This window comes from Filicampus tigris, chromosome 21 (assembly GCF_054856515.1).
Source record: "Filicampus tigris isolate MCC_2025a chromosome 21, RoL_Ftig_1.0, whole genome shotgun sequence".
Classification (NCBI taxonomy): domain Eukaryota; kingdom Metazoa; phylum Chordata; class Actinopteri; order Syngnathiformes; family Syngnathidae; genus Filicampus; species Filicampus tigris.
In genome coordinates, this window is record NC_141237.1 from 1418311 (window position 1) to 1443406 (window position 25096).

Genomic DNA, 25096 nt, shown 5'->3' on the forward strand with positions numbered 1-25096 from the left:
TTTCAGTTAACGCAGTCGAAAAATAGTTATTTCCTATTTAAGAAAAAACACGTCTATGTCTTAAAGAAATCAAATGACAATCGGTAAGAATGTTCATAGTATACAGTTCGCAACTCAGAAACGCCGTATTTCGTAAACCGAGCATCCCCTCCAACTTGGCATGACTGTATTTTCAATGAAAAAAAGGTCAACTGAGTCAATAACCAGCATTTTTGTCAACATAACTGTCACGTGTTGTAGAACATATGGAAACACTTAGGACAAACGAACAACACTGTGGGTTCCCTTTTATTCTTAAAATTTTATGTACAAGTGCGACTGATTCATTGTTTTAATGTACATTCAAGATAGAAAGTTTATATACGTAATTTTACATTGAACATGTCACAAACTGCACTGGTCTTTCACACAGACTCAAACATCATTCGTCCTGTCAACACAGCAGAAGCTCATTTCAGGTTGAAATTGTTATTCACTTATAAATATTCTAGTGCTTGTTTTTCATTCTGGGGAAGGGGAATTATTCCATAAAATTGAGAGAGGGGGCGGGCAGCCATGGAATGGAGTAGGAATAGAGGTCAACAAGGCGGCATAGACAGATCCTTGAGTTGAAAAAGGGGGAGAAATTTCAATTGCAATTTCCGATAATAAAATTGCAGGACTGAGGTTGACAATTTGGAGGGGGGGCAGCACAGCCTATCGGGAAATTGCGCGAGGCCTAAGATGAGGGAGAAGAGACACAATCAACTAAGAATAACAGTCTTCCAATGGTTTTCCCGTGGGAAAAACAGAAGGAAATCTACAGTAAAAAATATCTTCATACAAAAAAAGTAAACTCATCTGCTTTTCATCGGAAGAAAGGTGTATCACGGAAACAAAACGTGGCCCATCTGTTAAGACAATTTCAAACAATTTGCGAGGTGCCGGTCGGAGAGGGCAGCAGGGGATACGGGGAGGAGTCACCGACATCGTCCTCCCCATCTGCGTCCCCCTCGTGCGTGTCGGGTGAGGGGGAGCCAAACAGGGCGGCCTGGCTGCCTGAGCCTGACTGTGGCTGTTGCGAGCGCGCGTCCTCCCCGTCAGCCTTGATCGGCGTGGTCGCTGTCCACCGGGGGCGGGCCGCTGGGCAGTACGGTGGTGCCGCTTCCTGCTGCCGTGAGGTAACCGGCGACTCCTGGCCCTGAGGGAGTCGACGCGTACGAGGGCTCAGAGATCAAACGACTACTGTCAAAATGACCGGAATAGCTTGCAGATGACACATCTACCCGCTAATCCCATCCCAAAACAACGCATTTTTGTACTCCACATATTGGACGGTCTGTGGTGTGCGCAAGCTTGTTAGCCTGCAAGCTAAGGCGGCTTTATGGTTTTGTGCAATGGCTGCGACATCCATGTTGAATGTGGCTCAACGAGGATTGGCAAGGTAGGAATGGAACGGAGTGGGGAACAGGCAAAGGGGAGGCCATCAGGAGGTGCGAGTCTACCTGCGTTAGTGCAACAGAGAGGAGGGCTCTGAGGGCCCAGCCGGGGAGTCTAGAGCCCCCCTCGCAGTGGGCTGCTGGCGGCCAGGAGAGAGGGAGTGGAAACCCCTGAGGAGTAAACGAGGAGAAGGACAGAAAAGAGAAAACGGGAAAAGGCAGAGGCAGGAAGTTCAGGGGAAAAAAAAAAAGGTTTGGATTCAACAGCAAGGCGTGTGTGTTTAGAATCAAGCCGTAAGAATGCGCCGCCGACCTTTTGTCTGCAATGACAAGCAGAGCCAACCACTAGAAAATACTCTACCTGTCAGGTAGCCTGCGGTCTGAGACTCGTTAATGAAGAGATCATGTTTCTGGTCCTTGAAGGCACTCCACACCGAGGACTTGGCCAGGATCTCGTTCACCTGTAAAGCAGAGGCAACACCCCCCCCCGCCCCCAACTTGAAAACCAAACATGGAACGATCGAGCAATTGAATGAAGTAAGTGAACAGCAGCTAATGACAAAGAAGCTGTGCGCATTTCAAACAGAAAAGATGCCAAAGCCTCAGACCTGCTCTCCATACTGCAGACTGCGCGTCATGGACTTGAGCGCCTTCACAATCTGGGCCTTGGTGGCCGACGGGTTGTCCAGGTTCTCCAGTCCGACTCCTTCCAGGAGCTTCAGAAGGTACGGAACCAGGTCGGCTCGGAGAGCCTGGGCGGGCAGCGGCAACGGCTTCAAGTGGGGCAAAAGGCCTTCTCCGTGGGGACATGACATGGAGCGCGCTTACCTGAGCCACCAGTTCCGTCTGCTCCTTCTGGAACATGCGGTTCAGCGCCTCGCAGGCCAGCCCGGCCATATCCGTGCGCAGCTTCATTCCCGTCATCAGCGGGCCGATGGCCTCCAGGGCAGACATGGAGCGGACGCACAGCTACAAAGACACAGTATCATGTAGCGCACCCCCAAAAATACCGTGGCCAAATTGGGAATCGCCCAATGCAAATGTACCAAGTCAAACCTTAAACTATTTACACCTAAGAGAAGATATACACCGTTGCTCTTCCTGAAACATTCTTAGATTTTTTTTTTTGGTTTCAATCACAGTTTGGGCTACCTTTAGAGTTTGCATTTTTGAAATGCTCTCGGTCGCTCGACCGGCGAGGGCTGACGCCCGTTTATCGGGGGGCGGCTAATTACCTCGTTGTCCGAGAGCACGTGGATGAGGCGGATGGAGCTCTTGGGAATGGCGTTGTTCTTGTGGTTGAGCGCGGCTAAGATGCGAGGCAAGTGGCCCAGAGGCGGAACCTGATCGGCCAGCTGCGCCTGCGTGCTGAACAGACACACCGCTGCCGTGGTCACCGTCTCCAGCGCCTCCCCCTAAAAGCGCATTTCAACAATGAGTGCAAAAAGTGCACCGTTTTTTTGTAACTAATTCCTTTGTTTTTAAAGAGAGATCCCGCGTTGAGCTCACGTTGGGGTTGTTCTTCTCCAGCAGCTCCGTCAGGGTCTCCAGGAGCGACACCAGGAAGTCGCGAGGCTTGCGCAGCACCCAGCCCGGCTGGGCGATAAAGATGCGCAAGAAGACTCCGCCCACTTCCAGCTCGCCCTGGCCGGCTCCGTAGGCCATGCTGAAGTCTTCTGGCAGCTGAGCACAAACGCGCAAGCTCATCATTCGTCGCAATTGTCATTGTAGAGGCTGTCAGAGTAGTCGTAGAAGTAACAGTAGTAGTCATAGTGGTGGTCATGACAGGACGAGTAGCAGTTAAAGCAGTTATAGAATAATAATAATTTAAAAAAAAAACAAAAAAAAACGATGCTAATTGTTAGCTCCTCTGTCAACTGTTTCAAAGACTTGCAAGAGTTGTCGCTGAAACGCTCAAGGCAAGCAGTTGACGTCTCTATTTGACCGGCAACAGCGCCAGCCAGCTATGGTTCGGCGTCAGGTGACAACCGCGCAGTCGGCGGCCCGACCCGACCCGACCTCGGCGCTCGGTCGATCATCGGTCCGCGCGTTTTGTGAACTCACTCTCCAGTTGACGTCAGGGTTATCCTTCTGCTGTTTAAAGTGCCTGCAAAAAGACAAAAGCGCCGTTGAACCCCTTGGCTTCCTCTTCTTGACTCTTAACTCGGCGGACTTACTCGAGCATCATCTCCCGCACGGTGGTGGACACAGTCTCCCGGGAGCCGTCGTTCCAGATGAGCTCGGGATTCTCGTGCGTCCCCTCGAAGATGTGCACCGCCGCCTCGGCGTTGTCCCGCATGGCGTCCATGAACACGCTCGGCAGGAAGCGGATCAGAGTCAGGCGAACCTGGCGGGAGGGAGAGAGCCAAGAAGGAGGGCGTGGAAATCAAAGGGGGCGGATGGCGCCGAGCCGGCGGCTCGGTTAGCCGCGCCCACCTTGGGCCCGACCAGCTTGTCCGAAGTCATCTTGGAGAAGAGCTCGGCCGTCTGCGTGCGAACTTGAGGGTGAGTGCAGTTGCAGAAGAGGTCCAGCAAGTAGATGAGAGCCCCTGGAGGGAGGAGAGAAACGTCAGGAGCGTGACCAATCGGAGCAACAATGACAATTTGTTTCTCGATCCAGACGGGCGTTGCAATGACATGCTCTTCCACTAGATGGCAGAAGAAACGATGCAGAAAAAGTGAAGGAAATTGAGGCGTTTGTGCCTTTTCTAGTGCTGTCAAGCGATTAACATTTTTTTAACTAATTAATCGCAACATAACTGATTGCGATTCATCGTATCTTCCAACCACAATTTTTTTACAGAGCTTGGGAACTGATATTTACTTGAGCAAAATCTTGGAATTAATGTGGAAAAAAAATTGTAAGTATATTTTGAACAAACACTGTTCTAATGGCTTTTTGGGATGCTTGAATACGATTCTTTCCCTGTAAAATACAATTGTTGAACGACATTGAATTTGGCTTTGCAAAATGCACAAATTCTTTCGCATTTCTCCAATGAGCCGTCGAGGGACAAGTCAAACGACGTCCGTCTTTGCGCCAGTGACTCGCCTCCAAGTTTGGCTGCAAAGTGAGCAGAGGTCGGCTGCCACAGGAAGTCAATAAAACGGGAGTTCTTTTTTTTTTTAATGCATTATCAAGTTGAAATGAATCTCCATGAACTTTGACAGCCCTACTTTTTCCTACTGTCAAATATTTGCTTAGTCTGTGTCAAGGTTGGCAATAAAATGATTTGGAGCAAGCTTTAAGAGAAAAGGTGGACACCGACCTTTGGCCATGGCCTCTTTGACAATTTTGGTGTTGGATGTCAAGGCATGGAGCGTTTCCAACACCATCTGCCTGCCTGCAAGAACACACGAGGACAATGAGGAGCCCAAAAGTCAATCGAATGACATTTTCTCAGCGCTTCTTGTCTTACTTGACGGAAGGGAGTGCAGCAGCAGGAGAAGGTTGGACAGCACCAGCGACTCGGCGATGTTGCTCACGCAGTCTTGATTGGACGTCACCGTGTTGACGACCTGCGAGGAAAGCGCGCCACGCTCCAGTCAGGCGGCGCCCAAGACGCTTGATCACTTGCTTTTTGTTTGGTTTTGGCACCTCCAGCACAAGCTGCTGCACCCGGCCGGCGCCGTGAACCCGCAGCAGGGAGAAGAGCAGCTTGAAATGGCCGATGCACTCCGTCTCAGAGCCTGCAATGGGAGGGAAAGAAAAAGACAACAAAAAAAGGCGCTTGAGCCGAGAGGTCAGCGAGCGACGCGACGCGAGCGGCGGCGGCGTCTGACCGGGGTTGTTCTTGATGACGTTGCGCAGAGCCTCCAGCGCCATCTCGGCGAAGCGGAGCCGCTCGGCGTGCTGCTGGGACTCCAGCTTGTTGCTCTGGCTCATGGCCAGCAGCGTGTGCAGGTACTGCGCCTGCGAGCCCACGTAGTCCAGCAGGCTGGCCGCAAAGGCTTTGGGGTACTGTCGGGGACGTCAGGGCTGTCACTGACTCGGGCATTTTGGGTACAAAACCGCGTTTCCCATCAAATGTGCAACGTAGGGCGGTCGGAGTGTAGGACGCCGTCGTCGTTGCGGCGCGCTAGTCTTAAAAGATGAGGTGGACAAAAAAGGAAGCAAATGTGCAGGTGTACTTGGACGAGCTTACCTCAAGTGGGAAAGTTGGCTGTTCGTTGTAAACCCGTACAAAGATCTCCCCGACGATAAGCTCTTTGCTGTGCTCGCTGAATGTGAATCCCGCACCGAAGCTCTCGTCGTTCTCCCCCTGTCCGGTGAGCGAGAAGATGAGGGGAAAAAATAAATAAATAAAACAGGCCTCCATTTTCCTTCTCATGAGAGTCGCGGACGAAACGAGATCATTTGAGGCTTCTTATCGGAAGTGAAGACTGAAGTGTCGTCGGCCCAAGTGTCATTTGCCTTGAATGCCAAGAACCCACCACAACATTTGGCTTCTTGCCCAACACGACACTGTCATCGTCTCGGGCCTCCGCCGGCGCTCTCTGGGCCTCGTCTGCCTGCATTGCTTTTCCCTCTCCTTGCTCATGCTGCCTTTTCCTTTTCCTACTGTGCGGATCCTCCCTTGACTGACTAGGGCCTGCCTCACTCGCATCAGGAAACGCCTGCATGGCCAGGATTTAAAAAAAAAATAATAAAAAAATAAAATAAATAAAGCTATTCACCTACAGCATAGAAATGTTTTATTTTTATTTTTTTAATGCGGTCAAGAGCAAATGCTGTTGATTTTGGGGGATTGTCAGCCTTCTCTGATTGCGCTAGCTAACCCACCTTCCAGACGTGCAACTAAAACGTGTGACTGGAGTGTTTCCTTGAGTAGCGCATCCTACGCCGCCGCGCGGGCAAATCACCTTCAAGAAAAGGGCGGGGCCATTATGAATCTCGTCGCACCGTCAGCGGCGCGGTTCTTACTCTTTTAATGTTGCCCTCCTGTTGGCTCTCCAGGAACTCCAGCAGCTCGGCTCGTGTCCCGTTGTTCCAGATGAGGTAGGGGTTCTCCGTGTTGCTGTTCAGAAGTTTCAGGACCTTGAGACACAAAGCAAAACAAGGTCAGCCCGCGTTTGGGATAGAACGATGGACAGCGTTTTGACAAATATTGGCATCGGCCTTTTTTTAAAAACGTGTTAACTCCAAGGAACTATTGATTGAAAATTTCAGTTGACTTTGTAAGATATTCTACCGACCGACCGACCCTGTGAACACTCTGGACAAGACAGGTGAAATTTGAACATTTCGGTCATTTTGAAACTTTGGAGGACTTTATTTACTGTAGAAAACAATATGGAGCTACGAAGTTGTCATTCAACTTTTGAAGACATGTCGATGAGCTCCCTTTTGTTAGAATGTATGTATATTGGCAAACATTTATAATAACAAATAAAATGAACATGATGCAAGTGTGAAAAATTGTTCGCTAAACGTGCTTATAGTGTTTCCATTTTTTTTCCCCATTGTTGCTTCAACCAACCTGCGCCGAAGAGCCCACTCCCAGCTTCCTGGAGATGTACGGCGTCAGCATGGCGGCCAGGCTCTTGCGGATGCTGGGGTTCTCCGGGGGGGCGCTCTCCACGCCGTTGCTGTCGGGGGCGGGGGCGGGGCCCTGCGGCGGCGGCGGCGGCGGGGGGGGGCGGGGGGTAGCCGCCCAGGCGTCCCAGGGACAGCAGGCTGAGCTTGGCCAGGTGGTTGGCCACCTCCTGCTGGTTGCTGTCCTGGCTGGTCTGGACGCCGCTCTCCTCCAGCGTGTAGTCGTAGTTGAAGAGGTGCACCAGCAGGTGCCACAGCGCGCCGGCGTGGTACAGCTGCGTCTGCAGGAAGAAGTCCACCGCGAAGGAGCTGACGCACTGCACCGCCAGCGCCGCGGTTTTGGGGAGACCCTGAGGGAGCACCGCCGACACACACGCCCGTCAGAGTCGGTTGGACGAGACGAAAAGCACAGCTCCAAATATCGGTTAGCGGCCTCCTTGACTACTAATAATCGGTTTTGGCCCTGGGGAAAAAAAAACAACATATCGGTCTAGCTCCACTGCAGACACATAATGAATACTCTTGGAAGTACTGGGCCGATTGTCCCATGGATTCATCGGAAACAAAAGATTTTGCATGATTAAGTCATTCACTGCCGCTGACGGACGCGCATTCCCACGTTCGTCGTTTGATCGCCCACCGACCTTTCCGTAGTACAAGATGTGACAGAGGTCTCGGATGATGTAGGGCAGCTCGATCATCTTTTCTCGGCATTCCTCAAATTGCGCCGCCACGCTGTAGCACTTGCAGATGTGCCCGCACACCTGAGACATACGAGGGGTTGACTTTTATTGATACTTTTCCGCTCTGTGTGTGGAAACAGACGACAAGGGCAAGACGGGCGCACCTGCACGGCCATGTCGTCAGCCTTGCTGGATGCAGTCAACACGGAGACGCAGCGGGAAAAAGCCTCCAGCAACACCTGAGGATTTTTCCACAGTGGAAAAATCGTCACAATCCAGCATGGCGCAGGCGTTTGGAAAAGAAAAAAACAAAAACAAAAACCCAGCAATGAGTGATCTGAAAATGAAGGCACCTCAATCCCATTCTCGCGCCGCAGCTCCTCGGCGTTGAGTGCCGAGCAGTTGACGGTGTGGAAGGCCAGTTCGGCGGCGGCCGGCAGCAGAGGGGAGGTCTTGGAGAAGAGCTGGTCGTCTTGGGTCTCCATGGTGATGGTTTTGATGAGCATGGGGTAGCCGGCGTACTTGTAGGGCTCCAGCTCTAAATGGCAAAGGCAACGCGTTCACAGTCAGACAAAATTGGCATCCATGTAAAAAAAAACAATATGCATTTCTATCCAATGCACTATGATTGTTTACAAAAAGAAATTCTACTTGAATTTACACAATTGCACCTTTTTTTAATTTGATAATAACTCATTTTATACATTTGGTTTGGTCCAAAATGAACTTACCGTCCATAATAGTTTTTCAAAGAAATGCATTTGTCTTTAAACATTTTCTTGTTTTATAGCCAAAAAATAATGATCGTTTGAATAATCGTGATGAATCTTTTTTTCCCCCCATAATCGAGCAGCCCTGCATTTTTTTATTTTTTTGCACAATGACTACATAAACTTGATCTTCCTTTTTGGGGCGGCATTGACTGCATACCATCTTTGTGGCGGTTGAAAAGGATGCTTTGGGTCTTGAGGATGAGGATGATGTTTTCCGGGTCGGGCCCGTCAAGCACTCGCGCCGACTTTGTGCAAAGGAACTCGTAGGCCTTGTTGACTTTCTCAAACATGTCCTGAAAGAGCGGAAAGGAAATGTGTGAGGGTGCCCCAAAAGCAACAGTGAGCAAAAACAGAACCAAAACGCACCCTGCCGTCGGGGTTCTTGTCCGGATGGTACTTTTGCGCCAGCCTGAAATAAGCTTTTCTGATCTTGCTCTCCTCGTGCCTTTCAAAAAAAAAAAAAAAAAAAAAAAGAAATACAACGTCCATTTGTAACGGACCGGCGGTCCGGGGTGAGCAGCTACTTGAGAGCGGAGGATGTCGACTCACATCCCTTGTCCTTTGGGGAGGTTGAGGACTTCGTAAGCGTCATCTATCGACATGGTGGGGGGCTTCTTCTCCACTTCCCGCTTCCATGCTTCAAGGGTGTCCTTCAGCAGCTTCACCTAGCGAGTTAAAAGTGTTGAAACAAGTGCTTTCTTTTGTCGTGTCTTTTTTTTTTTTTCCCCCTCAAAGCATGGGAACAAGAGGCGGCACGGCACGCACGGCATCTCGAACAAGCCAGTCGGGGAAGCGGACGGTGTCACACAGATGCCTGAGGTAGTAGATGTTGCAGAAGAGCTCGTTGTCCAGCTGCGGGAAGCTGATGATGGGGATGGGGCAGTACTGGTAGAGGGCGCGCGTGTTGCTCTGCAGCCGCGGGCTGAAGTCGGCGATATGGCCGGCGATCTTCTCGATCATCATGCGCCTGAAAGACGGAGACGGTCACAAGGCGGCGGGGGCCCGCCCGGGCGGAGCGGCCGACTCCCCACCTCATCTCGCAGCTCCAGATGGCCTCGGGCGTGTCGAACTCTCCCAGGAAGATCTCCGAGAAGCGCTCGGCCTCGTAGTTCTCCAGGTAGCACACCATGGCTTCGGGGAGGGCCGCTCCCAGAACGCTGCGCTGCACGATGTCCTGGCCTTTGGACTGAGGACGCAGGCAGGCGGCGTTTGCAAACGTCCCTTCGAGTTCCAAAACTCAAATGCAAAGAATGCAACGCTTTGTGCGTCGTGAGTTCATGCAGCAATTCAATTCATGTTGAATCCAATTTATGGGTTCATTTTCTTTTTGCAACAAGGGCAAAATGCAGATATTAAGATAAAAACAGCTCTTGGTTATAAAATGAGTCATTCGTTTTTGTCACACGCAGAGAAGAAGAGCACTGCAACTAAGCTGAAGTGATTTTCGTAGCTTTCAGCAGAGGATAAAGAATATATGCTTGTGATTATTGTCTGCTCTGCCCGGATGTGTTGGATCATAGTTTGGCATTGGCAATTGTTAAAAAAAAAAAAAAAAAAAAGACATGTTTACCTCTTCTGATTTAAAGGCTTGTTTCAAGTGGGTGTACTTCAGGAACCTAAAAGGACAGAAGAGTTGAGGTGATGCGTAACTGCTCCGAGAGCGCCACAACGGCGGCGGGCGCATTTTGCACCTTGCGACGGGAAGCACGTTGGAGCCCGTGTACATCATGATGAAGAAGAAGACTCCGGTCAAGTAGAGCCGCTGCAAGTTGGGGTTGTCCTGCATCACCAGGTACAGCACGTTGGCCACCTTCTCCACCAGGATGGGGTCGAAGGTCAAGAGCAGCTACAAACAAACGACAAAAAGTCAGGGTTTTTTTTTTTTTTCTCCAGACAGTCAAATTTCTTGCTGATTGACATCATACCTGAACAATATGAGGCAGGCAAGCGCTGTCACTTATCATCCTCTTGATCTTTGGTAATGGGCGAATAATGGCGTTGTCTTGATCCCTGAAGAAACGAAGGGAGGAAAAAAAAAGTCAATCAATCAATCCTCCTTCCCGGTCCTGAATTGCTGTGGTAGCGAGAAAGCTGTCCAGACCTGCTGGGGTAGTAGGAGCACATGGTGATGAGCATGTTGAGGATGAGCGTGGCCAAGTCCGTCTGGTTCATCACCGCCTGCCCCGTGGCCAGCAGGCACCACTTCAGCTGCGGCACGGCCTGCAGGGGGCGCCAGCCGTCCATGCCCTGGGCCCAGCAGCGCGTCTTGGCCGACAGGACGCCCGTGGACCAAAACTCCTGCATCTGAAGTCGCAGGCACGTGACATCGTCAGTGTTTCCGTGCCCCTGACTTGGAGGCTAGGCAGGACTACGCTGGCGAGTGACGTGGGTGTCAGCGAAGGAGAGTAAGCGAATGCGTGACTGGCCGACCTGCTAGCGCCGATATTTCGGAAGGCATCTGCCTTTCGAACAAAAGAATCCGATGGCCGACAATAAATAACTGCGTTGACTTCAAGGAACTGTTTCTTTAGACTCCTCGACTACTAACAATCGTCATCGGCCCTGACAAAACGATCAAATAGTGAAATCAATTTAAGATATGAACCAAGACCTCTTCAAAACTGAAAGGTCCTCTTCTTTCCTTGTCCGCGTTGCCAAAGTACCACTCCTTCTCACTCTCTCGCTTCATGTCAGGCGACGCTTCCAAGACGTTGCTCTGTTGACAGTTGAGGACGCACGCTCATTCAATGCGCCGAACCCGCTTGCACGACCCAAAAACGATTACCTGCAGCGGCACCGTCGCTCTGCTGGTATGCAGATGGGCCAAGGTCAGCAGGTCCACCAGGATGCGCACCCCATTCGAGTCCATGATGTCTTTCACGTTTTTCTGCAACGCGGCCGCTTCGTAAATGGCTACTGGCGAGGGGGAGGGAGAGAGATCGGCTTGAGGCGGCTTACCCTGTTGAGAATCAGCTTGTTCAAGAAGAGGATGAGTCTGTCTCTTTCCAGCTTGTCCGTGCACTGCAAAGAGAAACAATTTGACGTTCAACCAGACAAAAGCCGCCGTCTCGGTTAGGGCTGTGCAATTTATAAAAATCCCATTACACTTATTACACTCCACGATTACAAAATGGGCAGAATCGTAAAAAATGATTATTAATATGCAGGGTTGTAACGATTCATCGAAAATCAATTTCAACTGCTTAAGATATGTATCGTGTACAAAAATAAAAGGTTCGACATGGAAATCTTGATCACAAAAGGATTTGTAATGATAACGGTCAAACCTACTGCACATTCATTTATTTCCATGTTTAGTTCTAACAAAACAAAATGGAGTGAAACAGCTCAAATGATTAGTTTTTCGTAACATTGCAAAAAGGTTCCGTTTGTAACAATGGCAAAATGCAGACATTCACATAAAAACATCTTTTGGTTATAAAAGGAGTCATATGTTTTGTTCATTTTGTTTGAAAAAAAAAATTTAATCAGATCAAAATCGGCAAGTGAAAATTGAATTGAATCAAGGCTTGAGTGAATCGTCGCATCCCTCCACATATGCATTTATATATAATGCACCGTTTACACAAGGAAATTATACATTGGCACCTTTTTGTAAAATATTAGGAACTTCCATCATTATTGATAGAAATGTATTTGTTGTGATCATTTTTCCACTGAAACATTTTCCTGTTTAGTTCCCAAAAATAAATGATCCTTTGATTAAGCTGTAAGCCCGAGTCTCGGCGGCCCGACTCACGCGGTCCAGCATGCCCACGATGTACTTGGTGTCGGCGAAGGGGCCGATCTCGTCGGAGCACTTGCCGTACACGATGGCGAGCGCCTGCAGGCACAGGCACTTCATGGTGACTTTGGGCGTGAGCAGGAAGCGGTGGTAGAGCTCGTTGAAGAACTCGTACCTGCCACAAGGAGAGCGCGCGAGCCGTCAGCTTTCATCGGGAGGAGCGCAAGGAGCGCAAAAAAGCTATTTGGTTTGCTTACGATCTCTTGATGGCGCTCGATTCGGCATTTTCATCCTCCTCCAGCAGGAGGCGCAAGTAATAGTCGCCGATCTTGATCTCGTCCGAAAGGCACTCGTATCTCACCTGCGAGCGAGTTTGCGGCGTTACTTGAAATGAGCTCACGTCATGAGGGGAGGAAAAAAAAAAAAAAAAAAAAAAGAAAAAAGTCCGGGCCCACCTCGAACTCTTGGTGGTTCCAGGAGATGACGGTGGCGTTGCCCAGCTCGCGGTCCACGTGGAAGGCGCGCATCTCGCCTTCCAGCGCGTCCCGCAGCTCCTCCCTGGTCTTCAGATTCCAGATGAGGTTGGAGCGGGCGTGGTCAAGCTGGAACCTGCGTCGCGAACGTCAACGTACCGCTCGTCAGGGGAAAGGTCGGCTGGAGAGTCGCCGGCGCGGACGGCGACGCCTACCGGTAGTAGAAAAGCTCCCAGTTGGCTTCGATCTTGATCCGCTGCCGTCGCTTTCTCAGGATGACGGGCTTTTGATTGGCATTCTGCAAACAGGTCAGGGAACAAAAAAAAAAAAAAAAGATTACTGTCACTGGGAAGCATTTCAAATGCGGCCATTTGCAACATATGGCATAGAAGGAAAGCAGAGACGTTTGCAGACGGCAGCCTCCGCGTCAACAAAAAGACAAAATGGAACCAAAAACAAAGCCACCAAAGTGCACGAAACGCAAACTCATAAAATCTCCGTAAAAAAAAAAAAATTGGTCGCTTCTTTGTGGAGTTCATCCATCGCAGGGCTGAAGTGGGATATAATCTTGGTGACAAATGTCAATTATCCCACAAAGGATTGTATATTTAATAAAGGGGGGAGGGGCATGTGCCTATTTATCTTCTCTGTGTTTCCATTTTAAAGCAGCCTTTTGAATGTGAGGATGGAAGCAATGAGCACATGACGGAAGAAAGGATCCCGTCGGCCAGGCCTTACTCACCAGGTTATTTCTGTCCTGCTACAATAGTTTGACAGCAGAGGGGAGGGGCGGAGACAAAACAGGCATTATTGTTTGGCGCAGTCAACACAACAAGACAAGGTGGATTTTTGTTTGCTTTTTTTTTTTAGCGTCCCTATCTGCGGCGGGGCGCAGCCGCAAGGCGTGCGCGGTCGCAAGCCGAGCGCGGTCGCAAGGCGCGCGCCCACACGGGCGGCCTCACCTCCTTCTGCGCGATGCCCATCTTGTCCCTCCAGTGCATGAGGACCAGATCGGCTTTTTCTTTGGCAAACTTCTCCACCTCTTTGGCCGCTTTGCCGGCGATCCGCTGCCACTCCGGCACCTTGTTGCGGTTGAGGAGGTCCTACACCGGGGAAACAAAAAAAAAAACCCACACACACAATTTCTACAAGAGGGCAGGCGGCTTGTGATGTCAAACGGGAGGTGGTGACGCTACCGTGGCAATTTTCAAGTTATCCCGGATGTGCATTCGATCCACGTCTTTCTCCGGAACTGGGTCGGGACTGTCCATGTAGGCAAGCAGGCCCGTCGGCTACAAAACGACACGTTCAGCCGCTGAATGAAACTTGAAGACTTAGGAACAGGGATGTAACGATTCACTCACGCCCCCATTCGATTCGATTTTCCATTTTAGATTCGAGTTGTTGAAAGAAAAAATACAAGAAGGCAAAAACGAGCCACAAATGCCCACGCTTGGCAACTTTGGCTGGCTTTTCCCTGGTGACAGCTGAAAGTGTTGCAAAGGTTACCAAGATTCTCTTGAGGAGGTTCATGGCGACGGGGTTTTCTGCGGTCCACAGGCCCACCAGGTGGCGGCTCAGCTGCCTACAAGGAGCAAAAGCAGCAGACGCGTTCAATTGGGGGGCCCCGTTTCCTCCCTCCGCCGCCGCCGGCTGCGACCTGTTGGTGAGCATCCTTTGGTCGGCGCTGATGGTGAACAAGGACGTGTGCAGATGGCGAGGAAGGGCCCCCTCGCTCAAAGCCAGTTCTTGCATTTTGCTGGCGATTTCCTTGTCTCCTTCCTTCCATTGGAAACAAAAAAATAAATTGAAAAAAAATCAGCGACGACCAAGCAACTGACAGTCACGTCTTGTCATTACCTCAATAATGGCCTTCATCACCAGGCCGGCTCCCTTCACGATGGCCATCGAGGGATGCTGAGAAGGAAAGAACGAGGGAACATTCAAGTCGACGAATTGCAACGCCGCCGTTGGATCGCAGCAAATCAGAACATGACCCAGCTAAAGTTTGAAAGAGATCAACCGCATGTTTCTAGCATGGACCAATGAAGCTCATCTTAAGTTAATGCGACGAATCGTAAAAAGGATTTGTTGGCAAATTCTGTCATCTGAAATCGGTTCCAAAATCTATCCACCGAGAATTCATTTTGAGACCAATCGAGTCTGAAATTTACAGCGAATGAATGGCCAATTATTTTGATCATCGACTTTTGTGATCTCGATCTCGTGAAAAGCAACGAAGCACGACTCCACTGGCGACCTGGAAGAGTTTGAAGAGCGTGCGTCCGTTGGCGGCCACCATCTCCAGCAGCATGTCGAACTGCTGGCCTTCCGTGGTCTCGCTGTAGGGGGCGCACAGCGCGAAGGTTAAAAAATCCAGCAGGGAACTGATGACCAAAGCTCCTGTTCCTTGGTCCTGGAACACAAAAACAGTCCACTCAATTAAAAAAAAAAACAAAAAAAAAAAAAACACCGCTCCACTTTGAGCACGACGGAAAAGGACTGACCACGTTGGTGATGAATTTTTCAAGCAGGTTTTCCAGGAACTTCTTGGATGACAAGAGCGAGGCCTTGTTGAGCTGCTCCTGCCGCAGGTCGTAGTCGTCGTGCATCGGCTGAGTGAAGGAGGAGGCGGGCGCTCGTCAACGTGACCGCACGCCCGTGCCCGGACAAGCCCGGCGCTACTTACACACATCAGGGCGCAAAGCATGTCGATGGCGGCGTGCGTCACGCCGTTGTTGTTCCTCTTTAAAGCTTTCACCGTCTTCACTCCTAATTTTTCCCTGAACCTGAAAAACAGGAAAACGCACGCACATCACATCCGACAACTCCGACCTTGCAGCCCGGCCTCTTGTCGTCATGGCAATGGAATCTGGAGAGCTAGCAGTATAGCGGAGAGGGGCTGACCCTCTCTGCTTTTTGAGAGTGTAAAAAAAAAAAAAAATGCCATTCATCGAAATTCAATAACAATTCCGATTAGTACACTCTGGTAAAAAAAAAACGATTATAAATGGCAGAGCACGCCGGCGGGCGGCTCTTACTTTGGCAGCTGAGTGAAGGCCTGGAAGCCGGCCTTGGAGGCCACCAGGCGGCGGACGGCCTGGAAGTGGCTCTCCAGCTCGGCGTTGAGCGCCGGCAGCTCGCCGTCCTGCGACAGGAGGGCCAGGACGGCGTTGTTGATCAGCTTCTCTTTGTTCTCCGAGAACAGACCCTGCAAGGAGACAAAAGGTGAGGCGCCGGCCGGGCGCAGACGCGGCCGAAGGCACTCACGTCCTGCGTGACGGCGTGCAAGACGCCGCTGTAGGAAACGTTGGCGTTGAAGCGGAACACTGCGTCGGCAAAGTTTCCATCTGGGAAATCAAAAGGGGGACAACGTTGCGACGCTCGCTTGGAGAAGGCCACATTTTCTGCACGGCGCAGTCATGAAGCAAAGAAACTTTCAATAAGCAAGATTTTCTTGCCCGTTTAGCACAAACGTTTGTCCGCGTGACGTGCGGACACAAGCGACGGCTTCCACGGAGGGACGCAGCCGGCGGCGACTCACTCGGCGGTGCGGCCAAGAACTTCAGGTGCAGACTCTCCACCTCCTCGTCCACCGGCATGCTCAGGAGGCCCCAACGCTGGCCGCGCCGCGTGGGGGCCATCTTCACGCACACGTCCCTGTTGCCCGAAGCGCGCACGCCGTCCAGCAGGCTGGCCAGCAGAGAATCCCTGTCGGGGGGGGGGCGGGGGAGGGTGACATCACGCGATCCTTCCGAGACTACGACGCGGCGGCCATATTTACTCCTTTACGAAATGCATTTTCCTCATTAAAATTAATTACTGAATGATTGGATGGGAAACCCGGTAGCATAATGGATTCTAAAAAAAAAGTCGTGAGATTCAAGTTGCAATCCTAGAAAAGGGCCGCTGACTTTTGAAGCGGGTGTGTACCAACCGTTCTGTGGAGGAGAACTTTCGGATCTGGCCTCGGATGAACTCGACTGTGAACACCTGAGGGTTGTCCACGTCGCAGATGAGCGCAAACACCTGCAGCAAAGGAGAAAGAATTGCCACAGTTTGAAGCCCCGCCCTCCACGTGTCAGCAGCGGGGATGTAACGATTCATCGAAAATCTATTTTTAAAATCCATTTTAACCGCTTAAATTATACATCAAAAAAATAGAATCGGTATTGAAATTTTGATCACAAAAGGATTTATAATGATAACAGTCAAATCTATTGTACATTTATTGTCATGTGAAGTTCTGGCACTAACAAAACAAGACAAAAATGTCCAAATTATGAGTTCAGGTATTTTTTGTACAGTTACAAAAGGTTACCGTTTATAATAAACACAAAACGCAGATGTTAAAATAAAAACATTTTTTGCTTTTGAAATGAGTCATGCATTTTCTTAGAAAAAAAAAAAAAAGATTTAAATTGAACCGAATCGGGAACTGAAAATCAAAAACCGAATCGAGGCTTGAGTGAATCGTTGCATCCCTCTAAAACAGCAACACAGAAGCGGTCGACATGATTGGCGCACCTCTCCGAAGGGTTTGACGGTGACGATGTTGTAGGACGCCGGATCCCTCTCCACCAAACACGTCTCGGTCAGCGCCAAGATTCGTTTCACCGGCTCCTGCGAGCGAGACAACGTGAGCCGAGAAGACCAAACGGGATGGACGGGATGCGACGGGACGCGACGGGACGGCGTCCCCACCGGGTGGCGCGGGCTGATCTTCTGCACCACGAACTCGGCCAGCGACGTGATGCTCTCGTCCGAGCCGTACTTGCCCAGCCGCTCGGTGGCAAAAGTCTCGAAGGTCAACGCCTCCTTGCGGAGCCGCAGCACGATGCCGATGAAGTTGCCGGCGTGCTCGATGGCGCTGCGGATGATGTCGTCGCGGTGCTCCGAGGCAAACAGATGCTGAGGGAGACATTTGGTTGCGTGGACAAATGAGCGGCGGCGTTTGAGCGGCGGCGGCCGCACGCCCGCCCGCCCGCCCGCACGCACGCACCAGCCTGCTGAAGCCGCCGTACAGGATGCAGAAGCCACCCTGGTAGTCGCTGGTCTCCACGAAGCCCTCCACGTTGCGATAGTCGTAGGAGCACAGCACCCGATTGCTGTGCGGATCGATCTGGTCGATGCCGCCCGGCGTCACCTCCAAGCTGACGGCCTTCCGCGTGTCGCTCCAGTGGTGCTTGTAGCAGTTGTACCGCTGAAGGACAAGGAAAAAAGATTGAACATCAGATTGAAGAAAAAAAACAAAAAAAAAGGCTCCAACTGAGACGCTCAATTCAGATTTTAAAAAAAAAATGCAGATGGGAGGGCTTTGGTTTTACTTTCTGGCCATGTGATGCAATGACCAAACAGATCCAGCAGATGGCATTGCTGTTAAAAAACAACAACAAAAAGCTTGCTTGCGTGTTTGCAATCGTCTAGAACTGGAGGCCAAAAGAACTGAAAATCGTCCGACTGGGTCCGTTGAACGTGTGCGCGGAGGTGCGCCATCGCCACGCTCGCTTCGTTCGGATGCCCGCCCGCGGTGCCCAAAAACAAGATCGACGCACACATCCGAGCGATCCCAAAACACGCACGGCTCTCGCCGCAAGCCAGAAACGAGGAAACAAATCAGGGTCGGCAAAACGCGTGCACTTCCATGACGTGCAAAAAACATTTTTTTTAAAACTGTGGATGACACGCAAGCATCTTTTTGTAATATTACAAATTCTTTCAGGAGATTTGTAAAATCTCGATTCTTTTCCTTTGTTTTGGGGGTGGAGACAGAAACTTCCAGAACACAAAGAGACCATTTGAAGATGTAGTTGGACTTTGAATTTTTTTTTTTCCCCCATTTCATCATCAACTTTGTTGGCCTGAGACGTAGTTGCTCAATATTGCAAAGTCTTGCTACTTACCCTGCCCGTGATTTTCCCTTCTGAAAATTCTGTCCGGAATCTCTGCAAAGGAAGACAAAAATGTGGTGAGCGGCGGCAAAGGTCGCTGGGGTAAGGCGTCGTTGGCGCTCACCAGAGCTTCCGTGAGCAGCTCCGTCCGATGCTCGGTGGAGAACTTGAGCGTCTCCGACTTCTTGCCGGTGCCCTTTCGGAAGGTGAGGCTGAACTCGGTCCCCTGGCCTTTGCCCACCGGCCCGATTCCGCAAATGTCTCCATAAGGCCACTGGCAAAAGTGAGGAGAGAGAGAGTCAAGGTCACGTGCAACGAGTGAGCGGCGATTTTGCATCATCCCAACTGCCGCTGACCTGGTTTGTGACTTCGAGCGTGGCGGGGTTGTACGTGGTGATGCCGTGCGTTCCCACCGAGAACACGCGCTTGTACCTGAAACACGCAAAAACGCCAGTGCCGTCAGAAACCCAAAACAAAAGAAAAAGCGCCGAGTGTGCCAAGGGGCGGCAGAACAGAGTCAACTGAAAATGTAAACAAATACTTCCTTGAAGTTAACACAGTTTTCAATTGATTCATTATCGGCCATCCGATTTTTTTAGAAAGGCCGATAATAATAAGTGATTAGGAGGCAAACCGTTTATACGGAGGACAGCCGATATCCACGGTCCATAATCAATCAATGAGAGCTTCAGAAGTGTCTGGCAGACGGCGGCTTTGCTTTGCAATGTGCGCAGCGCGTCGCTTCCTTCTTCTGCTCCACGAGGAGCTCGCACGCTCAACCCGCCGCCGACTGGCCTTTTCTCTCTCGCTTTTTTTCCCCTCTCGCACGTCTTCATTAGGCCGCCCAACTTTGGTGAGGCGCTGGCGTTTAACGGCGAGGGACAGGCCACGCAGTTATGCCCGGTTATGTCATGCCACTCGAGTGACAAAGGCTTCTGCGGCGCCTGACCACGTTTCAGCTTTGAGAAGAAAAAGAAAGAAAAAAAACAGCGGACCAAGAAAGGCCACTCACGTGTGCAAAATGCCAGCCTTTTTTTTATATTCCGTGGTCCTCAAAAGATCAGGTCAATATGGGCGATTTCGTTTTGAAAACGGCTGCCGGCGAATGAACATTTTTGTTCCCCCGCCGGGTCGTTCTCATTTCTTGCATTCAAAAAAACGACATCGGCCTACCGTGTGGTGGTCGGGCTTGAACATTCACGGTCGAGTTTGGTTCACGAGCGAGCAGAGCAGCAAACTAAGCAGGTGAACCGCTGACACCAGGAGCCTCGGCCTCGCACAAACCAAAAAGGCATTCGGGGGGAGGGGTGGGGGCGGCGCTTAAGTCACGTCCGCGCGAAGGGCAAAGCCCGCACTTCCATTCACGCTGACTATTAGACGCCTCATGTTTTGGGAGTTCACTCAGCACGCCGTTGGTTGAAAAATCTTTTCCTTCCACTCGTGAGGTTTCATAACGCAGCAAGTTAAGCAACTTCCCGTACGGGACACAACGACTTCTCCTCCTCCGTTCCGCATCGTGCAAACGTGATCCTGAGAGACGGCGAGCGCAGCAGCCCGACGCCGAAAGCGAGACGCTGGGTATCATGAACTACAAATATCCACGGGAAGTCGCACACAATCTTGAAAATATATCAATACCAACGAATAATACGAGGCAGCGTCAATGCTGTCTGAGGTTCAAGTCATAGCCGACGCTCCCCCCGATCGGGGCAAAGGAAGTGAAGCCGGAGAACGGTGGGCGCCGTCACCCCGCACCAAAAAGATGAGCCCTAAAAAGGCAAAGGACAGCTCTTACTTTCCCCTCCACGAGTGCTTGGTGGTGTAGTAGCAGGCCAGGTCCTTGTTGTCTTTCAGGACGTTCATCTTCTCGCCGGACCTGAGGAGCACAGCGGACAAGTTGACGAGGGACAACAAGTCGCTCATTTGTCGCCGGCCGACAAAGTCGCCAGGCTGCGCGGCCATCTCCGAATGGCGCGGCGCAAAGCCGCCCACGCCGACGCACACACTTCACGCTGCCCTTCCACATTCTGCGGCAAGGCGGCAAAAACCGCCGCTGGACTAACACGTTCTTTCTCCGCCGCGACGCGCTTGAAATCAATCGGGCCGCTCGCAATCCATCACAAGGCCAAAAGAAGGAGGTCAAAGACGCAGCAATCGCTTGTCAATAAAAACGAGTGAGTATTGAGTGGAAAGCCGGCGTGGCTATCGATCGCGTTGAGAAGGTTCATAATGGCTAACTCTAATTTGGACTGAAACGCCAGCACTTGCTCCAACAGCCAGGATGAAGCCACGAAAGAATAAGCGCCACCCCTCAAATAAACAGCGCTTGGTGCTGACTGGAGTAACATCCTGACAATGGCGGTTAAAGAGACAGCATTAAGGCGTCAAACAATCACGCAAAATATTTCTGCAAAGAGCTTTTGTACAAATGAGGGCTTTTCCCCAATAACCGCCTTACTCCTAATACAGACTTTCCGCATTGAATTTAATTTGCTTCGTCCCCGGAAGTCAGACTTACTAAAATAGATCATGTGTCAACATCCTGACATAATAGACGAACATTAGTAATAACGCAGACCAGACCCCCTTCCCGCATTAAACACCTTACCCCCTAAAATATATTATAGGGATATGAATGATAAAGCATCCTTACATTGAGGCTCTCCCCCGGTAAATGCCTTACCCCAAATGTAGAGGTTCCCCCCCAAAAAAAGATTTATTTGGTTCATTCTTGCAAGTCAGACTTAGTAAAGTAGATCATGTATTGATATTATAATTGTGGACATATTGTACAAGTACTTTAAAGTACTCGACGGGAGGAGGGGGGGGCGTTGTGGCTGTGTCAGCATTGTGCCAGGATCCGGGAAAAGTCGGACTCCAGCCTTCCTTCCTCTACTCTCGGGCCAAAGGGAGAAGGGAGGAATGCCTGAACGTCTGCTGCTGAAATGCACCACTTTTGGGTTTTTTTTGGTGGCAAGCTTGAAAGACCTTCGCACAAACGCTTACGAATTCACAATAAGCCCGAGTCGGATGTCGGGTCATGTGACAAGCCACAGCGGGGTCGCTTCCTGTCTGAAGGCGGATCAATAGCGAGGTAGTAATGGACAGTGAGGAGAAAAGAGGCCAACATTTACACCGCTTGAGCGGCTCCCCAATGAGGTCTGATGTTTTTCGCTGACGTCACCGCAAGCATCCATGTTGTTTAAAGGTGCCGCGGAAAGACGACTCGCGAGACCAACTCTTGAAATGTGCCTCGTATGCATCTTGAGCTCGTATGCGGGAGCCGGGGGCCAAGGTTCAACCTGGCAAGCGCGCTGCAAGTCACAAAGTGGAAACAAAATGCAGACAAATTTCATCAACCCCGGCAGATAAGTGCTTTCTTTTAAATAGACAGTTTTTGAGGGTGAATGCAATTCCCATAGTTTACATATCATACCATCGAATGGATTAAATGGAAAATGCCATAGACGGAAAATAAAATGTAAAGTTTGCGAATCATGAGAATTCAATTGGCATCGAGCTGCTCCTTCTGACATCTCGTTTTGAGACATTGTCAACTGGCCTCTGGTTTCAGCAAGTATGAATATTCTCCGATTTCTGTCGCCCTCCATGAAATCACACCGATTGCCTTTATGTGGAGTCAAGATCTTTGCAAACATATGCCTCTCAAATTTCTGACATGTTAAGGACCACGCCAGTACCTGAATCACAATTCATTTTTGTTTCGACATTTTCTGCACTAATGTCCTGTTTTGGAATCAAGGGATGGAAATTAAAAAGCGTTCTTATCTGAGACACTGAAAATATATAATCGACAGATGAATCAAGTGCACAGCCCCCACAAATTTACATTGCATTTATTAGAAATGTATTGCAATATCCACTTTTTTTTTAAAAAAAGATGATGATGAAATGAGCCACAATGCAAGAGCTTATTTAATTCATAAACTGGACGGAATGCTGAGGGCTGGCTAACTAATCACGTCGGCGGTCGTCAATGTAATGAAGCAATCGCTCTCCGAGGAAGGCGCCGTCACGCCGGTTGTGCGCTTTTTCTTTTGCTTCGAATACTAATGCGCTCCCTTGTGACAAGCGTTTCTTCACCTGGCTTATCAGTCGCCAACTTGACTTCACGAGACCAGACTGTTCCACTGCAAAGCGGCCTAGGACGAGCTCGACTCGTGACTACTCGCCTTGGACGCCGTCGCCTCCGAGTCCACATCGGCACCCGGACGACACCGCTTCAAAGCCCAGGATGCTTTTATGGGATGTTCCGAACGCGAACGGAGTTTGGAGCCACATCTTGTTATGCTAAGACTAGCTGCTAGCTGGCGCATCACTAAGCTAGTCGCATTAGCAGCAAGCTCCAATTACATGGGCGAGATGGCGCCAAGAGAGGAACGACAAGGGACGCGTTTACCTGTCAGATCACGAGCGGATGTGAATTCCAGCCGGCCCGCCTCTGTGTGCTGCTGCCGCCTGTCGCTGTGGCCGCTCGGGTGCCGAAGGTGCTCGCTTTACGCTGTCGTCCCCCCCCTGCAGCTCTCAGGACGCTGCCATATTCCTCCCAGCCAGAGTGCGCCAGTGCGCATGCGCCGAGCCCGCCTGTCATGCGGCGGTCAGCTGATTGGTTGCCTGGACGCGCGAGCTGACTCCAGATCAGCGTTCAATAGGTTTAGGGCTCTTTTGTAATTGAAGGACACGGACGAAACGGATTGTGGAGCAGTTGGAAAGCTTCGATTTTTCCGTTTCACAATCAAAATGTGAATAGAGTCAACCCCCGGTTTTCGCGGGGGATAGGACCGGGCCAGCCCACGAATAGCAAAAATCAGCGTATAAATGACGCCCATTCAAATGCATCGTGGAAAAAAAACAACAACAGCAAAAAAAAATATTTAACACCCCTCTGCCCAAAAGAAAAATCTCCCAAAAACGCTGATAAAGATTCACTACATGTTTTATATGAAAAACAGGGGGTGGAAAACCATACAAAAAAACAAAATATGGAAAAGCAACAAAATATTAGATAAAGAAATAAGCAAATATGCGAATCCGCGGGTGTTGGACTGCGGGTGTGTTTTAACCCAGTGAGTTCCTACTCAAACCAAAAATATTTCCAATTATATTCATTGAAGAGACGCCTGAACCTGCAACATGTGGGTCAGAAGAAGGATTATTGTGCACTCTAGTGGCAGCAATAATCAAACATGAACTCTAGAAAAAATGCAAAAAATAAATAAACGCATATTAATAGCGATTAGAGTGTGCCCCAAACTACATTGAGACACGTTTACATGACAAAACTCTCACATTTACCTCTCCAAACCAAAATGAATAAAATGTACAGTATGCACTGAAATGGCAATAATGATTCTTTTGTATGATCATGTACACAAAAGGGATCATTTGGAAATCACCGTTGTGACAATATGGACAGATGGCCTAACACTACACCTTGATAAACGTGATTGGTTAGCACTGTACTATTGTGCTCTTATCCAAATTTCCCAATGCATCACCTATACTCATTGTAATGACTGTGTGGTCAAGTAGTTCAACTTTGACATAAAAATCGTTTATCCTGAATCAGTCACACAACCATCCAAGAACAGGACAATTGTTATTTCCTTCCAACCAGCCAAGAGAAAATAAATCACCATTTTCTGCATGATGAAAAAAGCCGTTCCCATGTTTTGAACACAATGGCCCTCGATACTCAAATGGGAGGTAACTCACCTTGACTGGAGGTAAAGAGGAAACATCTTGGCCTCTGCCTTGCACTGTTGCCGCGCACTCCACTAGAGTGGGCTCAAACACAAACTGAGTCGTCAGTCACGTTATAATGAAGCATCTGATTTGGTGACCAATCATGCGCTGCCCCTTAGTCTAATTCATTTAAGAGCGACAGAGAAATTCAGGGGTGGAGTTTCCTGTCTTTTCTTAAGATCACACTTTTATTACAGAAGGGATATCCAAACACACACATGCACACCAACCCCCAAGGAAAAGCAAAGTGTAAAATACTCAATTGCATGATAAAGGTGCTACTGGAACAGATTTAGTTAGTGTTGAGTCTAGTTTTAGTTTGGCAGACTGTTGCCTGGTGACGTCATGCCAGGAACAGGGTCTTCCGTGTCCTCACCAGGGTCACGGGTGAGCTGGACACCCTCAACTGGTCGCCGGGCCTAATTCGTACCTCAAAGTTCAGAAGTCTAAGTGCAGATGTCCTCACCACTCAACCATCGTGTTGCCAGAATGCAGCCCCACCAAATAGAATTTTGCTGCAGTATTGGTGTCACGTTACTCCAATTGCACATCCAAAACTGAGCCAGTAAGTTCAAAGTTCAGTGGAAAAAGGGAACGGCGAGTTTGGCTTGGATCAATGCTGCCATCTATTGTTCAATGTGTTGAACTCAAATGGGGACGCTGCACATGAGTGGTGAGATTGGTCGAAAAACCGACTCAAGCCGAGCCCTACCTTAAAACCCTCATTTGAAAGCCAAACCCCATCTTGGAACCCTGATTTGAAACCCCAAACATGTCTTAATATTAACCCTCGTTTAAAACCTTAACCTTA

General features: G+C 49.9%; 1 protein-coding gene across 1 annotated transcript; it reads right to left on the minus strand.

The window, feature by feature from the left end:
* Positions 1–270: 270 nt before the first annotated feature.
* Positions 271–24318, minus strand: dnajc13 (dnaJ homolog subfamily C member 13). The gene is given in 58 exon segments (XM_086020819.1): positions 271–1180; positions 1780–1879; positions 2027–2170; positions 2247–2387; positions 2654–2833; positions 2928–3101; positions 3483–3525; positions 3596–3765; positions 3855–3967; positions 4688–4762; positions 4838–4937; positions 5017–5108; positions 5202–5379; positions 5564–5680; positions 5853–6035; positions 6343–6456; positions 6899–7033; positions 7035–7304; positions 7599–7718; positions 7802–7876; positions 7991–8175; positions 8568–8703; positions 8777–8855; positions 8960–9075; positions 9176–9377; positions 9442–9596; positions 9981–10026; positions 10102–10256; positions 10336–10420; positions 10512–10714; positions 11022–11126; positions 11196–11297; positions 11369–11431; positions 12171–12330; positions 12413–12516; positions 12611–12764; positions 12844–12926; positions 13371–13388; positions 13591–13731; positions 13825–13920; positions 14138–14213; positions 14289–14410; positions 14489–14545; positions 14889–15044; positions 15136–15243; positions 15318–15417; positions 15670–15839; positions 15899–15978; positions 16173–16339; positions 16566–16657; positions 17156–17251; positions 17333–17539; positions 17631–17831; positions 18532–18573; positions 18644–18793; positions 18876–18951; positions 20315–20395; positions 24256–24318. Coding segments are annotated over 58 exon segments (7020 nt in total). The 5' UTR covers positions 24282–24318; the 3' UTR covers positions 271–1079.
* Positions 24319–25096: the final 778 nt, after the last annotated feature.